The 17,831-nt window shown below is 35.2% G+C and overlaps 1 protein-coding gene across 11 annotated transcripts in view; it reads right to left on the bottom strand.

Annotated features, from left to right (window-relative positions):
- Window positions 1-17,831, bottom strand: part of LOC114651810 (prominin-1-A-like) — a 273,810-nt gene that overhangs the window by 16,767 nt on the left and 239,212 nt on the right. For 7 of the 11 annotated variants that reach the window (XM_051928258.1, XM_051928264.1, XM_051928267.1 and 4 more), the window contains 9 exons: window positions 15,819-15,922; window positions 13,810-13,894; window positions 12,629-12,775; window positions 11,572-11,643; window positions 10,959-11,051; window positions 6,024-6,041; window positions 3,882-3,935; window positions 218-298; window positions 64-132 (listed from right to left, as the gene is read on the bottom strand). In XM_051928258.1, coding sequence (XP_051784218.1) covers window positions 64-132; window positions 218-298; window positions 3,882-3,935; window positions 6,024-6,041; window positions 10,959-11,051; window positions 11,572-11,643; window positions 12,629-12,775; window positions 13,810-13,894; window positions 15,819-15,922 — 723 coding nt within the window. The remainder of the gene's footprint in view (window positions 1-63; window positions 133-217; window positions 299-3,881; window positions 3,936-6,023; window positions 6,042-10,958; window positions 11,052-11,571; window positions 11,644-12,628; window positions 12,776-13,809; window positions 13,895-15,818; window positions 15,923-17,831) is intronic. The other 4 variants (XM_051928259.1, XM_051928262.1, XM_051928266.1 and 1 more) reach the window with 1 other exon arrangement.

Raw genomic sequence — 17,831 nt, 5'->3', positions numbered from 1 at the left:
ATTTATATAAAATCACGTTAGAGAGACTGAAAAAAAAAAATCAAGCCAAGTTTGAATACTTACTGAATTCTTGACCCAGTTAAGGTACTGTATAAAGTAACTGACTATCACATCCATGTAATTTTCAGTTTCCTACAGAATTATAAGAATTAAAGAAACATGACTAAGTTTGCGAAAAACCTAGAAACTAAAATTAAAAGGGTAGAAATCACTTTACCTGAATGATGACATAGGTTGCATTTTGGGAGACAAGGTATTGTGCTGCAGCTATGGAGCTGAGAACATCATTCACTTTAGTCTAGTAAACAAAATATCAACATTAGTATGATGTTACTACATGTATATATTTTTTAAATGCATTCATTTTTAAGCAGCTACAATTCTCCCTAATTTGTACAGAAACTATTATTGAAAGCAAACTGGAACAATAAAAGGTATTTTGAAATTGTGAAAATACGAATTCTAATAACTAACAGCAAGAAGGGAAAATGTAAGTACTGTATTTGGATAGCATTATAATGGATTCATTGCGAAAACGTAGTTGGCAAGGTTAATTAGTATTTCTAGGAGACAACTATTGTCCTTTACTTTAAAAATTTTCCTTTGCAAAGCACATTATGTTAAATTGCAAAACAAGTTAATTCAAATGACATCACATTAAAAAAAATAACAGTAGGGAGTGTGTAAAAATGTCTTGTGAAAGACAGAAAAATTAACTGAGTGTACAGTAAAGTGAAGTGACACTAAGTGTCGATATTTAGCATGGTAAAGTTGGCATCAGCATGGTCAGACCGACAGTGAACATTTCTAGTATGCGGCCATGAAGCTAAAAGAGAATTCAGTACACCTTTTTCAGTATACAGTAGATGTGGAACAAAATGTGTGGGTTAGCAACAGAAGATCTCAGGTGTCTGGCAGATAGATACGGTGTTAAATATTATAGTGAAGACAGATGGGTAGATGTTTTGGACTCTATAAATCAGAAGGAGAGTTTTTAAAATGATCTGACATTAAACTGAAGGTTATGGCACTCAAGGTTCATTTTAGATTGAGGGAATGGGAAAAATGATGCATGGCCTGGTGGCTGTGGTGTTTGACTTTAGTACCATCCATAAACAGGCAGTGTGGTGTAGTGGTTAAGGTTTTGGATTTCACACCCTGAGGTTGTTGCTTCAAATCTTGCTGATGACACTGTGTGACCATGAGCAACTCACATGACCTGCCTGTATTCCATTTGTTAAACCAAAAGAAATGAAACCAATTGTATCACAAATGTAGTCAGTCACCTTGGATAAAAGCATCAGACAAAGAGGTAAATGTAAATTTACTCCTAGATGGTATGAAACTTAGCTAGCTAGTCACTTAACCTGCCGGTGGTGCAAATGTAGAAATGCAAAACAGCCATCTTTATACATTAGATTAAAATAAGAAAAAAAAAGTCAAAACTTAACTCACAATTATGACCTAATATCTAATAACTACAGTTAGTTAGGTCCATAAATATTTGGACAGAGACAACTTTTTTCTAATTTTGGTTCTGTACATTACCACGATAAATTTTAAATGAAACAACTCAGATGCACTTGAAGTGCAGACTTTCAGCTTTAATTCAGTGGGGTGAACAAAACGATTGCATAAAAATGTGAGGCAACCAAAGCATTTTTTTTTAACACAATCCCTTCATTTCAGGGGCTCAAAAGTAATTGGACAAATTAAATAACTGGAAATAAAATGTTCATTTCTAATACTTGGTTGAAAACCCTTTGCTGGCAATGACAGCCTGAAGTCTTGAACTCATGGACATCAGCAGATGCTGGGTTTCCTCCTTTTTAATGCTCTGCCAGGCCTTTACTGCAGCGGCTTTCAGTTGCTGTTTGTTTGTGGGCCTTTCTGTCTGAGGTTTAGTCTTCAACAAGTGAAATGCATGCTCAATTGGGTTAAGATCAGGTGACTGACTTGGCCATTCAAGAATTTTCCACTTCTTTGTTTTAATAAACTCCTGGGTTGCTTTGGCTGTATGTTTTGGGTCATTGTTCATCTGTATCATGAAACGCCACCCAATCAATTTGACTGCATTTAGCTGGATTTGAGCAGACAGTATGTCTCTGAACACCTCAGAATTCATTCGGCTGTTTCTGTCCTGAGTCACATCATCAATAAACACTAGTGTCCCAGTGCCACTGGCAGCCTTGCATGCCCAAGCCATCACACTGCCTCCACCGTGTTTTACAGATGATGTGGTATGCTTTGGATAATGAGCTGTTCCACGCCTTCTCCATATTTTTTCTTGCCATCATTCTGGTAGAGGTTGATCTTGGTTTCATCTGTCCAAAGAATGTTTTTCCAGAACTGTCTTTTTTAGATGTTCTTCAGCAGTCCAATCTAGCCTTTCTATTCTTGAGGCTTAGGAGTGGCTTGCACCTTGCAGTGCACCCTCTGTATTTACTTTCATGCAGTCTTCTCTTTATGGTAGACTTGGATATCAATACCCTACCCCCTGGAGAGTGTTGTTCACTTGGTTGGCTGTTGTGAAGGAGTTTCTCTTCACCATGGAAATGATTCTGCGATCATCCACCACTCTTGTCTTCCGTGGACGTCCAGGTCTTTTTGTGTTGCTGAGTTCACCAGTGCTTACTTTCTTTCTCAGGATGTACCAAACTGTAGATTTTGCCACTCGTAATATTGGAGCAATTTCTTGGATGGGTTTTTTCTGTTTTCGCAGCTTAAGGATGGCTTCTTTCACCTGCATGGAGAGCTCCTTTGACCGAATGTTGTCTGTTCAAAGCAAAATCTTCCACATGCAAGCACCACACCTCAAATCAACTCCAGGCCTTTTATCTGCTTAATTGATAATGACATAACGACGGACTTCAACTGCATCAGAGTTGTTTCATTTAAAATTCATTGTGGTAATGTACAGAACCAAAATTAGAAAAAAGTTGTCTCTGTCTAAATATTTATGGACCTAACTGTAAGTATTTCATTATTATTACCTACTATCTTAATTTTATCTTAAAATCATTTTCCATAATTATGAATTTAAATTTTATAATTACAACTCCTAATTTAAATACTAATTGGTCAGAATGATGTCATTTGATGTGTGCCAGCATTTGGGAAAAAAGACTAGAATTTTGAGCACAGAGTCTCTTTCCATATACAATATCAATAACCTTTGGCCAGCAAACTCAAAACAATTACTCAGATGTGCATTGTTCAGTTCAACATTTTTTGTGAATGCCAAGTTTATGACATAATAATTCAGAGTTTTAAGTTAGTAAATTATATTTATGAGACTTAAGGTAGATTTGAAGTTATAGTTTTCAAGATGCAAAGCCCAGTAATGTGTTTTATTTGAATTGTACATCACAGTAGATAAAAGAGTTAGCTCCTAAACCTAATATGGCTACTGATAGAAGGTAAAGGAAGATATGAAATTTGCATTAACTATTTAAAATACTTTAATTTCTATCTAAAATATATATATATATATAAATAATATGTCTAAAGAAAGGAGATTGTGTGACTCTACAGTCTACTCCCCTTGTACTTTGGTAAGGGTAAAGCCTTCAGAACACCCAAAAAACCTGGCTGTATGACTTGCAAATGTTTGAGACTACAGGGATGTTTTAGGCTACAATACGATCATTTCTTACACAGATATAAACTTCTACATTATACAACATGTTTAGCCAAGTCTGACAACTGTTCACAGTAAATATTTATAGTCTTATCCTAAGAAGGAAGCAGAAAGAAATCTTTCTGAAAGGCTGAGTAATTTCAAGGGAAATTTAGGTATTTCAAAGCAGGGATACTAATGACGGGGAAAGTGAAAACTGCTGTAGCTTCAGAACAGAAATGTACAGAACTGATGGACTTACTGGGAGGTCTGAGGCGGTTCTCTGCAAGAACTGGATGTTCTGACTCAATGTCCTCTGTAAGGAAGTAACACACAGAAAATAAGCAGGTGCTCCAGAACTGCTAACTGAAAAAGTAGAAACTATGATGATAGTGTGCAAGTTAGTTTTACACTCTTTAATAGCTATACTCTACAAGTTAAGTGCATATAACAATATATTTCAAAATACACTTTTTATTATCAAGGGAAGATAGTACATGAAGTATCACATCAGACAGCATGACAGATGATTAAACAAGCAAGCAAAAATTAAATAAGTATATTGTATTACAGAAAACAGTTCCCACTCACATACCAACGCAAATTTCTAGTTTTTAAAAACAGGGCTTCTGTGATCTTACTGGAGATGTGGTAAAGTGAGGTCGGTGGTTGTTTGGTGTTTTTAAATAAATAATCGCCACACTCTTGTCTTTGTTTGTTTTTTTGGGGGTGGCAGCATAGCAAGCGGTTCCCATGTGCAATGTGGGAGCGGACAGCCCTGCACTTAGTGCCCAGGTGTAGGGTCATCTGCAACCCTAATTGATGCCGGAAGCTGTTCATTACCACAGCTGTGCCACATCCCCAGTTTAAAAGGGAAGAGCAAGTGCGAGAAGGGAGGAATCGAGAAAGGAAAACAAGAAGAAAAGCGAAGGTTAAAGGGTGAAAGACAGAAGAAGGCAAGAGGCAGAAGGAACCGGTGCTGGAGTGAGTGAGCTGGAGAGCGCAGCCCTTAAGGGAGAGAAAGCAGGCAGCTGGGAAGTGAGCCCTGAAGAGGAGTGTGTGGCCGACACTCAGGGGGCAGTTGCGCAAGACTGGGAATGCAGTGGTGGTCGAGGAGGATTGGGAAGAGAGCCCCAGTGTGAGTGCCCTGGCTGTTGTTTACCCAAGCTGACGTCCAGAGAGGGAAACTTTCCATAGCCACGGGACCCGGACCTGAGGAAAGTCAGCTGTGTCTGTTGATGGGGCAACTCCTCTGCTGCAAGACCCGCACGGGATAAGCAGAAAAGCTGCCAGTTAAAAGATCAAGGCACCAGGTTTTAAAAAAGGATAGTTCCCTGTCAGCTGGTTTTAACCTCATTTTAATGGATGTGTTTTCTATTTTGATTTTAACTTCCACTTAACCGTTGTTTTTAATTGGATTATTTATTTGTTGAACTATTTTTTGAGCACTGCACTTTGATTTGTTTTTAATAAAAGAACTGAGCACTTTGCACCTTCCCCTTGCTTCATGTGTGTTTTCTCCCCATCACCATGCCCATCCGGTTACGTTATCAACTTTGTCGGGTTCAAGAGGTTCCCAAAAATGAAGAGGGAGCAAGGAGCCGCCTGCACCATCACCCAAGAATAATTAATTTTTATTTGTCATCCTGTTAATAATAATATTAATTACATTTATAAAGTGCTTTACATAGACACTAGGGAACCACTTCAACCACCACAAGAGAAGTGAATGTGTATTGTGAGAGGGCTGAATGCTGTTTTTATACTAAACCCTAACAAAAGGTTGCACTGGATGTTTTTTAAGGTTCATGTGAAACTCCCCTAATACAAACTCTCAATGGGATTTGTGGCTGTCTCTTGACCAGTCATTTCATGCCTTGGGTCTCCATAATGCCCTTTGAACCAGGGTAACTATAATGCACCGAGGTAAGAAATACTGCATGAGTGAAGGAATTTGTTGGGCATGGTCACTGCATAAACATGCATAGCATGCATGGACATTAATGGCTTAAATACATTTTCTCTCTTGTGAGATTAAAAGACAATTACTATGCAATACGCAATCAAACCTTGCTTAATGTTATGGATTTACAGTAACACGGAGCTACCACAATGCAAAGACTCATTTGAAACCATTGAATTAAAGATTAATAATAAAAAAAACATATTTACCAATCACAGCTGACTACTTAAATCTATTTAAAATTACAATACAGACAAATAAGATGTTGTCGTCATTTTTAAGTAACAGTAAAAGTATTTAGGAAATTATCAAATGATGTCAAGTTTAACTACAGGGAAAGACAACATTTATTTCACACCATCAGGACAGATTTACGGGGATCTAAAAGTAATAGGGTAACTGGATAATATACACAGCATGTCAAATGTGGAAATAACTCACCTTTGCTTGAACATATTTCTTCACAGTCATTTAATATAAAAGCAAGGTAACGATAAAAAAAAAAAAATTACAAAGAAAAATAAGACAGCTTTATATTATAAATGTGCAGTGAACGAAGAGTAAAATGGAGGAAAGAGCATGTAAACAATGATTGCTGTAAATTGTCTACCCAAACACAGATATCCTGATTAAAAATGCTTTCATACTAGCATTTGACATCATTTAGCTTTGAATATACTCAAGAAATAAAGCACACAAAGTAGAGTGAAACTTTTTCTTGAATGAGGGATACATTCCTGTTGTGGATAATCATACACAGTAAAATATCTCTGAATTGATCTAACTTAGCTTTGAAAATACCATACCATATATGAATCAGTAGCTTTAAATACAACAAACCCATGTACAGTTATGTTATTTTGCAGGTGACTTAGACTCTGTAGGTGAGAAGCTACAGCAGAGGTAGGCTCACCAACCTGCACAAGTCTAATAAAGTCAGAGCTGGAAATGAATGCTCTTCCAAACACATCATTGGTAGGTGCATGATAATATATAATGTTTAGGTGAGACAGAATGGGAGCATTGGAGTCACAATAAAGGAGCAGTATGTTTCATTTTTACTCCTGTCAGCTTGCCCTGAAGTGAGTGAGTTTGAGCAGGAGTGCTGGGCACTTTTCTCTGTCCTTCTTGCGTTATTTCATGCTGTGATAAGTAGGAAAGTATAGAGGGGACTGTCTTGTTCCTAATAATTTAACCATGTGCTACAATGACTGAGGCAGAGCAAAACTTCAGGAGGAACATGCATTACTCTTTGTTGTGTGATTAAAGAAATAAAGCATGCCACCACAGATTTTAACTTTTGCATTCTTTTGGGTTCATTATATGTTTCCTTGCCAGATTGCATAAAGTCAGATTTACATGTTTTATTCACACAAAATGAGATGAAGACATTCTACTCTATTAAACTGAAAAAGTATAAAAAGGAATAGATTAGCTTTATATGAATGCATGAACGTTAATGAAGAAAATTTGAAATTTCTATTTAAAGTACTTGTTTTAGCAAATAAGAATTTTGTTAATAGTAACCTTAGAGCCACGTTTTAAAAGCAGCACATGTAGACAGTGTATACTTCATTATGTTAGTGGATAGAATTTCTTTTACATGTACAGTAATCCCTCCTCCATCGCGGGGGTTGCGTTCCAGAGCCACCCGCGAAATAAGAAAATCCGCGAAGTAGAAACCATATGTTTATATGGTTATTTTTATATTGTCATGCTTGGGTCACAGATTTACGCAGAAACACAGGAGGTTGTAGAGAGACAGGAACGTTATTCAAACACTGCAAACAAACATTTGTCTCTTTTTCAAAAGTTTAAACTGTGCTCCATGTGAATTTCCCATCGGGATTAATAAAGTATCTATCTATCTATCTATCTATCTATCTATCTATCTATCTATCTATCTATCTATCTATCTATCTATCTATCTATCTATCTATCTATCTATCTATCTATCTATCTATCTATCATGACAAGACAGAGATGACAGTTCTGTCTCACAATTAAAAGAATGCAAACATATCTTCCTCTTCAAAGGAGTGCGCGTCAGGAGCACAGACTGTCAGAAACAGACAGTAGAGAAAAGCCAAGCAAAATGACACCTTTTATTGGCTAACTAAAAAGATTACAATATGCAAGCTTTCAAGGCAACTCAGGCCCCTTCTTCAGGCAAGAGAGGAAAGCAAACAAATCAATAGGGCTGTTTGGCTTTTAAGTATGCGAAGCACTGCCGGTACAAAGCTGTTGAAGGCGGCAGCTCACACCCCCTCCGTCAGGAGCAGGGAGAGGGAGAGAGAGAGAGAGAGAGAGAGAGAGAGAGAGACAGAGAAAAACAAAGTCAAAAATCAATACGTGCCCTTTGAGCTTTTAAGTATGCGAAGCACCATGCAGCATGTCGCTTCACGAAGCAGCTGCACACAGAAGGTAGAAACGTGAAGATAATCTTTCAGCATTTTGAGACGAGCATCCGTATCGTCTAGGTGTGCGAACAGCCCCCCTGCTCACACCCCCTACATCAGGATCAGAGAAAGTCAGCGCAAGAGAGAGAGAGAGAAAAGTACGTTGGGTAGCTTCTCAGCCATCTGCCAATAGCGTCCCTTGTATGAAATCAACTGGGCAAACCAACTGAGGAAGCATGTACCAGAAATTAAAAGACCCATTGTCCGCAGAAATCCGCGAACCAGCAAAAAATCCGCGATATATATTTAAATATGCTTACATATAAAATCCGCGATAGAGTGAAGCCGCGTAAGGCGAAGCGCGATACAGCGAGGGATTACTGTATACATTTTTTTTAGAAAGTCAGTGATTTTGCTACTCTATTTAGCAGAAAAGAGAAGAAAAAATTTGAAAAAATATACAAACAATAAACGAAGCTGCTAACGGGACATGTGCAATATATACAGTAAGTATCAATTCAAGGTACTGTATGAGACAAACATATTGTTTATGAATCTGTTTTTTTCTTTTAAACTTGATGAATACCTATCACACTTGTATGAGCTTGTTGCAAATCTGCTGCTGGAGTATGTGAATTTCCCCATGGGATTATCTATCTATCAATCAAATCACATTCTAAAATTATGGGCATTGGGAGTTGGCCCCCCAGTAGTTATAACAGCTTTCACTCTTTTGAGGAGGCTTTCCACAACATTTTGAAGTGTGTCTGTAGGAATTTGTGCCCATTTAGTCAAAACAGCATACTGCTGTTGAACGAGAAGACCAGGCTCACAATCAACATTTCAGTTCTTTAGGGTTGAGGTAAAGGCTTTGACCTGCCACTTAGGTTCCTCCATATCTTTATGGACCTGGCTTTGTGCACAGGAGCACAGACATGCTAGAACAGAAAAGGGCCTTCCCCAAACTTTTGCCATGAAGTTGGAAGTACAAAATTGTCAAAAATATCTTTGTATGCTGTAGCGTTAACAGTACCCCTTACTGGAACCAAGGGGTCTGGCTCAAACCCTGAAAAACAGCTCCAGACCATTATCCCTCCTCCACCAAAATTTATAGCATGCATTATGCCATCTGAAAGGTAGCATTGTCCTGGCATTGTCCAAGTCCTGATTTGTCCATTTTACTGCCAGTAAAAATTATAATTATAATTAGTCACTTCAGAGAACACATTTCCACTATTCCAGAGTCCAATGGTGGTGTGCTTTACACCACTCTTGCCGAAACATGGCATTGTGCATAATCATCTTAATCTTGCATGTAGCTGATTGACCATTGAAACCCACTTCACAAAGCTCCCAATGCACAGTTTTTGTGCTAATGTTGTTTCCAGAGGCAGTGTGGAACCCTGTTGTGAATGATGCAACACCTGGATATGAGATTTTTACATGCTATGCGCTTCAGCCCTTGGCGGCCCTGCTCTGTGAGTTTGTGTAGCCTGCCACTTTGTGGCTGAGCCACTGTTCTTCCTAAACACTTCTACCTCACAAAAGCAGCACTTACAGTTGACCAGTGAAATCTAACAGAGCAGAAATTACACATACTGACTTGTGGCAAAGTTGGTATTTTACGACAGTGCCATGTTTCAAGTCAAAGAGTTCTTCAGTATTAACCCATTCTAATGACACCATTTATTTATAGAAATTGCCGGGCTGTGTGCTTGATTTTATACCTCTGTTATCAATGGGTGCAGCTGAAAACCTGAACCCAATAATTTGGATAGGTGTTTGCATACTTTAGTATACACAGTGAACATTTGTCAGATGGCTATAATGGTCATGAATGGTCCCAATTATTTTAAAAAGAATACTGAACTTTCTGTACAGAACTTTCAGTCAGCAGATGTTCAAAAACAATTACCTGCTGACAATAACATTAATTCATAGATCTGGTGTCATTTTATGATCATGTTAATATTGATAAATTCAGTGTTACCAGAGCAGGCTCTGTCCCTTTCAAGACCATAAATTAGATTAAGCAGGTTTTAGAATATTGTATTATATAAAATATTTGAGCATTAATGAATTTGTAATGAGGACCCTAAAACTGGGTGGCATTAACGTATAATCTGTTATCTGATACCAGCAGAAATGGATGGCTCTGCTATAGAGTGTGACAGCTAATAATGCCAGAGTCAGAAGCATTGAACTTACGACAGCATTTTCAAAAAGGACATGCTTCTCTTTTTACTCATATTATATTGTAATGAAGTTTTCATTGTGTAATGAATTCTCTCTATGAAAGGTTTGTGTAAAATATAACACTGTAAACAGAGAACTTGCTTCTATCATATTCACATGACTCACACATGCCCCATGTGGAACCTAATTATTGTAAATAATGTCCAAGTAAATATTTGCAAAAAAGGTCCACTATTAATTAAACATAATGATGTCACAATGTATGTGATATTGTTTGAATTCTTGTTCATAAAAACACCTGTCATCTCCAAATATAACAATCTCTTACAGTGTCCTGGAATACTAGTAAAATTTTAAACATTTTTAAAATTTGAAAATACATGTTTGCACTGACCAATTTGTTATTGCATTCACAGCACATGATCTGACCAATGTTACTGTTATTCAAGGAGATTATTGTTTGTATTTGAGCAGTCAACATTTTTACTGTTTTTTTTTTTTTTAAGTATATTTTAGTTGAAATGTTTTCTCTAAAGAAAGACATTTGCTTTCCAAATTGTACTGACAGTTAAAAAGTAGTAATGGAATTGATGTGAATAACTTATGTACATATCACTTGACTTGTAAACGACATGGACAAAAGTTAAAAATAACTATCATAAAGCAGCTGGAAAAAATTTACAGATGAAGACTACATGAATGAAAAAACAAAAAATGCCAAATCATAAAATTTGATCTGTTTACTATCTGTAGCTGGAAAAGAAAAAAAAAAAAGTTTTACCATGGCTTGTTCCATTGGGATGACTTGCTGGCTATGAATTGATCGGATGTTGCTTGCATGTCCCTTTAATGCATTTTCCAGGGCACCCTTTGCCTAAATAATTGCAAATAAAATTCATTCAAGTCTAATATATATATATATATATATACACACACATACACACAGGGTGTTTACAGTATTTTAAATATATTATATTTAAAAATGTGTATGGTTCAACCTTGAAACTAAGTTTGCCATTCCAAACAACATCAGCAAATGGAAAAATGGCAGTAAATCCATTCAGCGGAGACATTCCCATTAAACAGCTCTATAAACCATTGCTTAGTTATTTGTACTGTACAGTATATGTTTATGAAATAAAATATTCGCTGCAGTGCTATAAACATGCTGTCCACACAGTACTCAATTTTTTCTACCTGTGCTTTCATACTTTCATCACAAAAGAAAAGAAAAGAAAAACTACACAAAATGAAAAAGCAAAATGTTTGAGAAAACACTTTTTTTAAAATTAAACAGACTAGGTGATTCATTCAAATGATATAGGCCTTTCAATTTACCTTTGTTACAATTTACATTTAGAAAAATATCACAAATAACAAAAAATGTACTGTACCAGCTGGTCAGCTTGTGCTTCAAGGTCATTTGCAAAGGATAACAGATCAACTTTTGTTATGCCTTTATTAATCTATAAAAGGAAAAAAAACATGCACTGCAGTAATCAGTTACTTCCAACAGGACATAATATAAATACTGTAAATAATTCAATCAAAGACAAAATCATGATATAAATTAAATTCTGTTCTACTAATTTTTTGCTGCATAAACACAGCACATGATAATACATATTGACATAAGGTAGTCTGTACTTTAAGCGATAACATTTAAGAATTTTGGTAATGCTTTATAATAACTTTCTTTAATACGTTATTCATAATGGCAGTCATTTTTCTTTTCATTCTCTCCATTGCTACTACCTCCAGGGGGTTGAATGTGCCTGCCCTTTTAATTAGCTCGAACATTATACAATGATTAAATAATCATTAGTAAATTGATAGTGTATATTGCTTAAACTTTATAACTTCAAGTAATACGTTATTACCATATGTTTGGCTATATCTTTACAAATCAGTTATGCATTAGTTGCAGATCTTGCTCCAATACCTAATCTCAAATTGTAAAGGTTTATTCATTTCAGTAATGAAAGCTGTTGTAGAAGTGTTACTAGATCTATAAAAAAAAATGAATAAGTATAATTTTCACTGCAAAAAGACATCCATGCACATTTTTGTCAGTTATTAAAAGTAATAAATAGAAGACAATGGAAAGCAAACTTTAAAATCCTGGCTAAAGACCTATTTGTCTGTCCCAGTTTAAAAGTCACATTGAAACAGATACTGTAGTATACAGTTCTACTGAATGTACTATGAAAAAAAAAAAAAAAAAAAAAAAAAAAAAAAAAAATATATATATATATATATATATATATATATATATAAATATATAAAACTATATATTTGTGTGTGTGTGTGTGAAAATTTAATGATTGATTTGAATGATTTAATGATGAACTGTGAAGTTTTTAAATTGTATTTTAGATGACCATAAAATAAATTAAGAAAGACATTTATTAAGCACTGCCAAGTCCATTTAACATTTAACCTCAGACTTACCTCTGCCAAGTATGCAGGGTAGTTAATGCTCCCAATTCCTGTTTGAGTAAAATTGATCAGATTTTGTCTTCCAGCATCTTCAAGTAGGATGACTGCACTCATATTGACATTTATATTTCCTAGCATGTCGAGAACATTCTTGGTGTACTAGTAAAACAATAATAATAATAATTACCATCCACGTAAAGTCCTAATAACAATTACTTCAGATTTAAAAGTTTAATTTTCACTTTCGTGTGTTAAAAATGTCATTTTACATAGTCCACGCTGCTCTTAGATCCGTTTCTCATTCTCTCCACCTTTTTACTGCATAACAGCTCTTACCAGTGCCTACATTTTGCATTCCAAGCCAGCTCCTCTAAAGTTCTTTTGAACAGTTTTGTCCTTCCTTTGTATAGCAACATTTCACATTTCACATTCCACTAAACTAATACCTGTAATACATGGTGTCACTCATGTATGTAAAGTAATAGGAACCAAGGCAACTTTAAGGCTATGTATTTCATTTGTGCTATGGAATATAAAGTTTAGATTTTTCAGTCAACATTCTTACTGCATCTTGGATATTCCAGTGCTATAAATAAAAAGTAAGGGGGGGATCAATTTCTGCTAAACTCAAATTGATTCAAACAAATTTATGTTTCAACCTCTAAATACTAAGAGTGGAAAGATTAATGCAAGTAATTTACCATTTACTTACAGATCTACTATTTGCCAAATGTATTTGATTGACTCATACCTCAGTCATTAAACATTATAGATATAACATCATGATGAATGGAAATTGTGACTGCTGTGAGGCATATCAAAGGTGAAATTAAATGGCAAGTTAAAATGCTCTTGCCCTACCCAAGCATTGACATTCAGCTAATTCACATTTTAATGTTATTCCTGCATACACTGGAGTAGGGCCTTATAGCGGATCTCTTTGGCACCAGTGTCAGACCCAAAGTCAGAGTTCACAATCTTTGTCTGCATCGCACTATGTTCTGGAATATCCAATGATGATTTGCAGGATCAGTTGGCCAAGAAGCAGATACATTTTTGACCCATTAGTGTAAACATATACTGTATGTATTTATTAATTTAACTTTAATTCTCAAGACAGATAATAAAGACACATAAATAACACACAGTGCTCTAGTACTCAAATATGCTAAAAAAGAATAAAGAGTACTTACTATACTTGTATTTAAAAATTTGCTAACATTGAAAATATGCTCCAGCTGGAGGGCTCCGTAGACTCCATTGTTCTGTTTGCATTCACTAATTAAACACAAAACACACGCACATTGTTCAGTATAAATGCCAACAAATATGAAATCCTGTATTGAAACATATTTGACAATTTACAAGACTTGGAGTAATGCATGGAGGTTAAGATCCTTGAGGTAAGATTTCCCATCTCATATTCTGTGAGCAAATGTTGCCATCTGGTGGAGGATGTTTCTTTCATCTCTGGCATAGCTAATATTTACTTGTTAAAAAAGCAGTATTTTAACCAACTGTTGTAGATGTGCATTTGTTACTTGCAAGGATAATCAAAAGCTAAACAATGCATTCTTACATAAGTGAACTGTGACTTTAAAGTAATATGTTATTTGCACAACATGACGAGCAGCTTTTCTCTACTGATCAGATAGGAACATCAACTAAGAAACAGTGAAAAAGTATTGTGGATCATAATTTCTCTTAAATTATTATTTGACAGGACTGAAAAACAACATTGCAAATTATTTAAAGAAATGAATGTGATTAAAATGGACATGAAAGGTATAAATGTCTGCCATGTTCTTTTCCAGGCTCAGTTCAACTCTATAATCATTGAACTGATACAGAAGAATTAATGATGAACAGGGTTTTCTCAAATTGCTCATAAATAAAAAGCGGTAGTAAGGAGTTACGAAGGAACAGAAAGTAAATTCCTATAATTTTGCCTTGGCAGTATTAGCACACTTACACAAATTTCACCAACATAAGTATACAGTATATTTGCACTAAAACTAACTATTAACAAAATAATACATAAAACATCTAGAGAGATAAAAACTGTCTGGATTCATTGGCCTCTGGCAGACAATGTAGAAACAGAATCATTTTGAAGTGCAAATAAGATGAGACTTTTCTAAGTCTCAGTCTTATAATTCCAAAATGTTTGCTTTTACGGGTAAAGGAAGTGATCTAATGTACTGTATAAGAACACTAACAACGTATTTAGCAGGTTAAACAACAAACTTTTTATGTAAAATAAAAAATAAACTTTAATCAAGGCTTAGAGGTCACAATGAATGTGGATGATGAAATACAGTGCTAAGGACTTTATTTATTTCAAACAAAGACACAAACATTAAGAGATGGAAGTAGTGGAGCTGAAAAGCAGTTTATTAAAATAAAAGAAAATGCTCAACTTTTTCCTGCTAAGTATGCAAACTGAGCGCAGACATACAGTGTAAGAATTACCAAAAATCAAAACAAGTACATACCAGCAATTACAATTAAATTAAAATATGTTAGGGGAAAAAAAACATTTGTTTTAGAAAAATACTAGAGACTGCATGAGCAGCACCCAACTCAAATAAAAAACCAGTCATTTGCTATTCATTCACATTAGTCCGGTTTAGAGCCACTAATCAATGTAAAATGCATGTCTTTTGGAAGTGAACGAAAACTGGAGCATCTGCAGAAAACTCACACCCAGAGAGAACATGAAAACTCTACAGTATATAGAGAGTACCTGAGACAGATTCTGAATTCAGGACTCTGGAGTTGCAAGGGAACATTGCTTCAAGCCACAAAAATCAGGCAGCATCACTTGAAATGGCTCATTAAAAAACACAAATAAGGTACAAATCTTAAACTGGAATAAAAACAAAAATTTTACTACTACAGTAAAAGTATTTTAATTTGGAAAAAAGTGCTGTTATAAAAACTACCCTAAAGCATCACAACATATCTCCTGCAGTATTTCACACCTGTCAATGAATGTGGAAAAGTGGATATCTGGGAGTTACTTGTGAAGAACCTGCATTAATCAGAAAATGGTCTTCTGAAACTTTGACAAGACATAAAACTTGGCCACTGCAGTACATCCGCAACTAAACGATATCGGATCCTCCTGAATACTGGGATGGGACTAGAACAGATGAACTAAATTGAGGCTGTCCAGCCATCACATCATTACAGTACTTACCTATATAGGCTTTCAAAAGTTAAGTTAATCTCAGGGTCCTGATACAGAAAGCCAGGAAGAAAATTTTTCCAGACTGGGTTTATAAGATATGGTGTGTCTATAACCTAAAGAAGACAGAAAGTTACATTTCACTAAAGCCTTTAAACATATTTTAAATGTTATGCAACAGTTTTATCAGTTTCATCATCCTGTAACCAAATGTCTGATTTGTTTAGTGGTGCAAAGCTGTACCTTAAATTTCATTCCTTATTCATCATGGGATGAAGATTTTCATGAACATATGTTAATGCTTTGTGATAACTAGGTTAATGTAGACAAATATCTCAATCCTTTGACACATTCAAACATATTGCACACACATATTAACATTTATTAATTTAGCAGAGGCTTTTATCCATAGCAACTTACAAATGAGATCAACCTAACCATGTCAGCTTGTCTAAAACAAGTGTTACAACACTAGGTTACGAAAATTCATCAAAACGAGTGAAAAATGCTCTAGACCTTACATGTTAAGCAACCAATACCAATAAGCCATGTGAATTATCTTTGCTTTGATTACAAAAAAAACAAGCATCAAAAGCAATTAAAAATTAGGCAAATATTTATAAAACAGGAAAATATTCAGGTGCAGAAGCCAGCTATAGTTTTGAGAGTCACATATCGTATACAGTGAAATACTGAAGACTGGGGCCTATTCTATATATTACCCAATGAAGCAGATCTTTCAGGAAAAAAATATAAATTTTTTTATTATCAATTGCCAAATGAATTTAATATCTCCTGGCAGTGCTTTGGGATGCAATAGTTTATAAAATAAGTGAACGAATGAATGATTTTTTTCACTTAGAGGAAAAAGCAGAAAAGAAAAGATCTGAAATAATGTATTTAATGTGCTGATATAAAAGAAATATGGAGGACAAATTTTTATGAAGTTCAAAAGAGAGGGAGGAGGTAGCAACTGAACTGCGATTTCTGACAGTTCAAAGCAGCAGAGTAAAATATCCAGGACAGCTTAAAGAAGTGTTTACATTGTAACACAATGAGCTTGAACTAAATAATGAGTTTTAAAGTGAACTGATCTGAATACAGCAATCTTACCTGCAGCTTCATTAATGAATAAAGTTTTTCTTGTAAGCAAATGCAGAGGTAGTGTTAAGGATTTTAATGACACTGTTTTCTCACAAAAGAGTGGGTCAGGCATCTAAGATGATCAATTGCACTATGTGCTTTCAATCACTTTGACTATAACATAGCTAACAATGCACATGTGTGAACTGGTTTAAATACATGGGTATAATTTTACGCTGAAAACTTAAATAACTTTAAATTTATTCTTGCCATGTTAATTTTATAGCAGTCCAGGGTCTAATACAAAACTACCACCCAACAGGTTAGTCTGAATGGGTGTAATAAACGTGCACAAGCTAGTAGTCTATGCATAAATTCATTTTCCATTGCCCACTGACTGTATACAGTATCATTATAGGCACATGGTGGCACATGCGTAGATTTTTGTTTTCATTATTCTGACTGGTAAAAGGCATTGTATTTATAAACTACTGTACTTTGTATATTATGACAAAAATACAAACTGGTTCTATTTACAAAAATAATATATTTGGAACTCTCAGCTTTCACAACAGAGGTAGATCATATATAGTACTCTCATTATTATTGTGAGTTAAAGATTTTGCCTATTAGACTCTTTAATCAAATGTATCACAAACAAATTTATGTGCTTAGGCAGTCAATAAAAGGCTGCTCACCCAAGAATACGTTTCCTCATTATATTCACCTTGCCATGCTCAGACTAAAATGTACCCAGGATCAGATGCACCTTAAAAGAACCTACGGGAATTCTATTTTTATTTTGCTATCAGACACTCTGACATCTTAATAAATCCTCATCCACACATCATTATCATTGTAGTTATGCCAGATGGAACTCGCCTGCTCATTGTTCAGTTTAATGTAATTGCCCTTTTATATAGTTGGTTCACAACATAATTT

This window comes from Erpetoichthys calabaricus, chromosome 5 (genome assembly GCF_900747795.2).
Source record: "Erpetoichthys calabaricus chromosome 5, fErpCal1.3, whole genome shotgun sequence".
NCBI classification, from domain to species: Eukaryota; Metazoa; Chordata; class Cladistia; order Polypteriformes; family Polypteridae; genus Erpetoichthys; species Erpetoichthys calabaricus.
The sequence above is the reverse complement of the archived record's forward strand: the minus strand, read 5'-3'. Positions and strand labels throughout refer to the sequence as shown.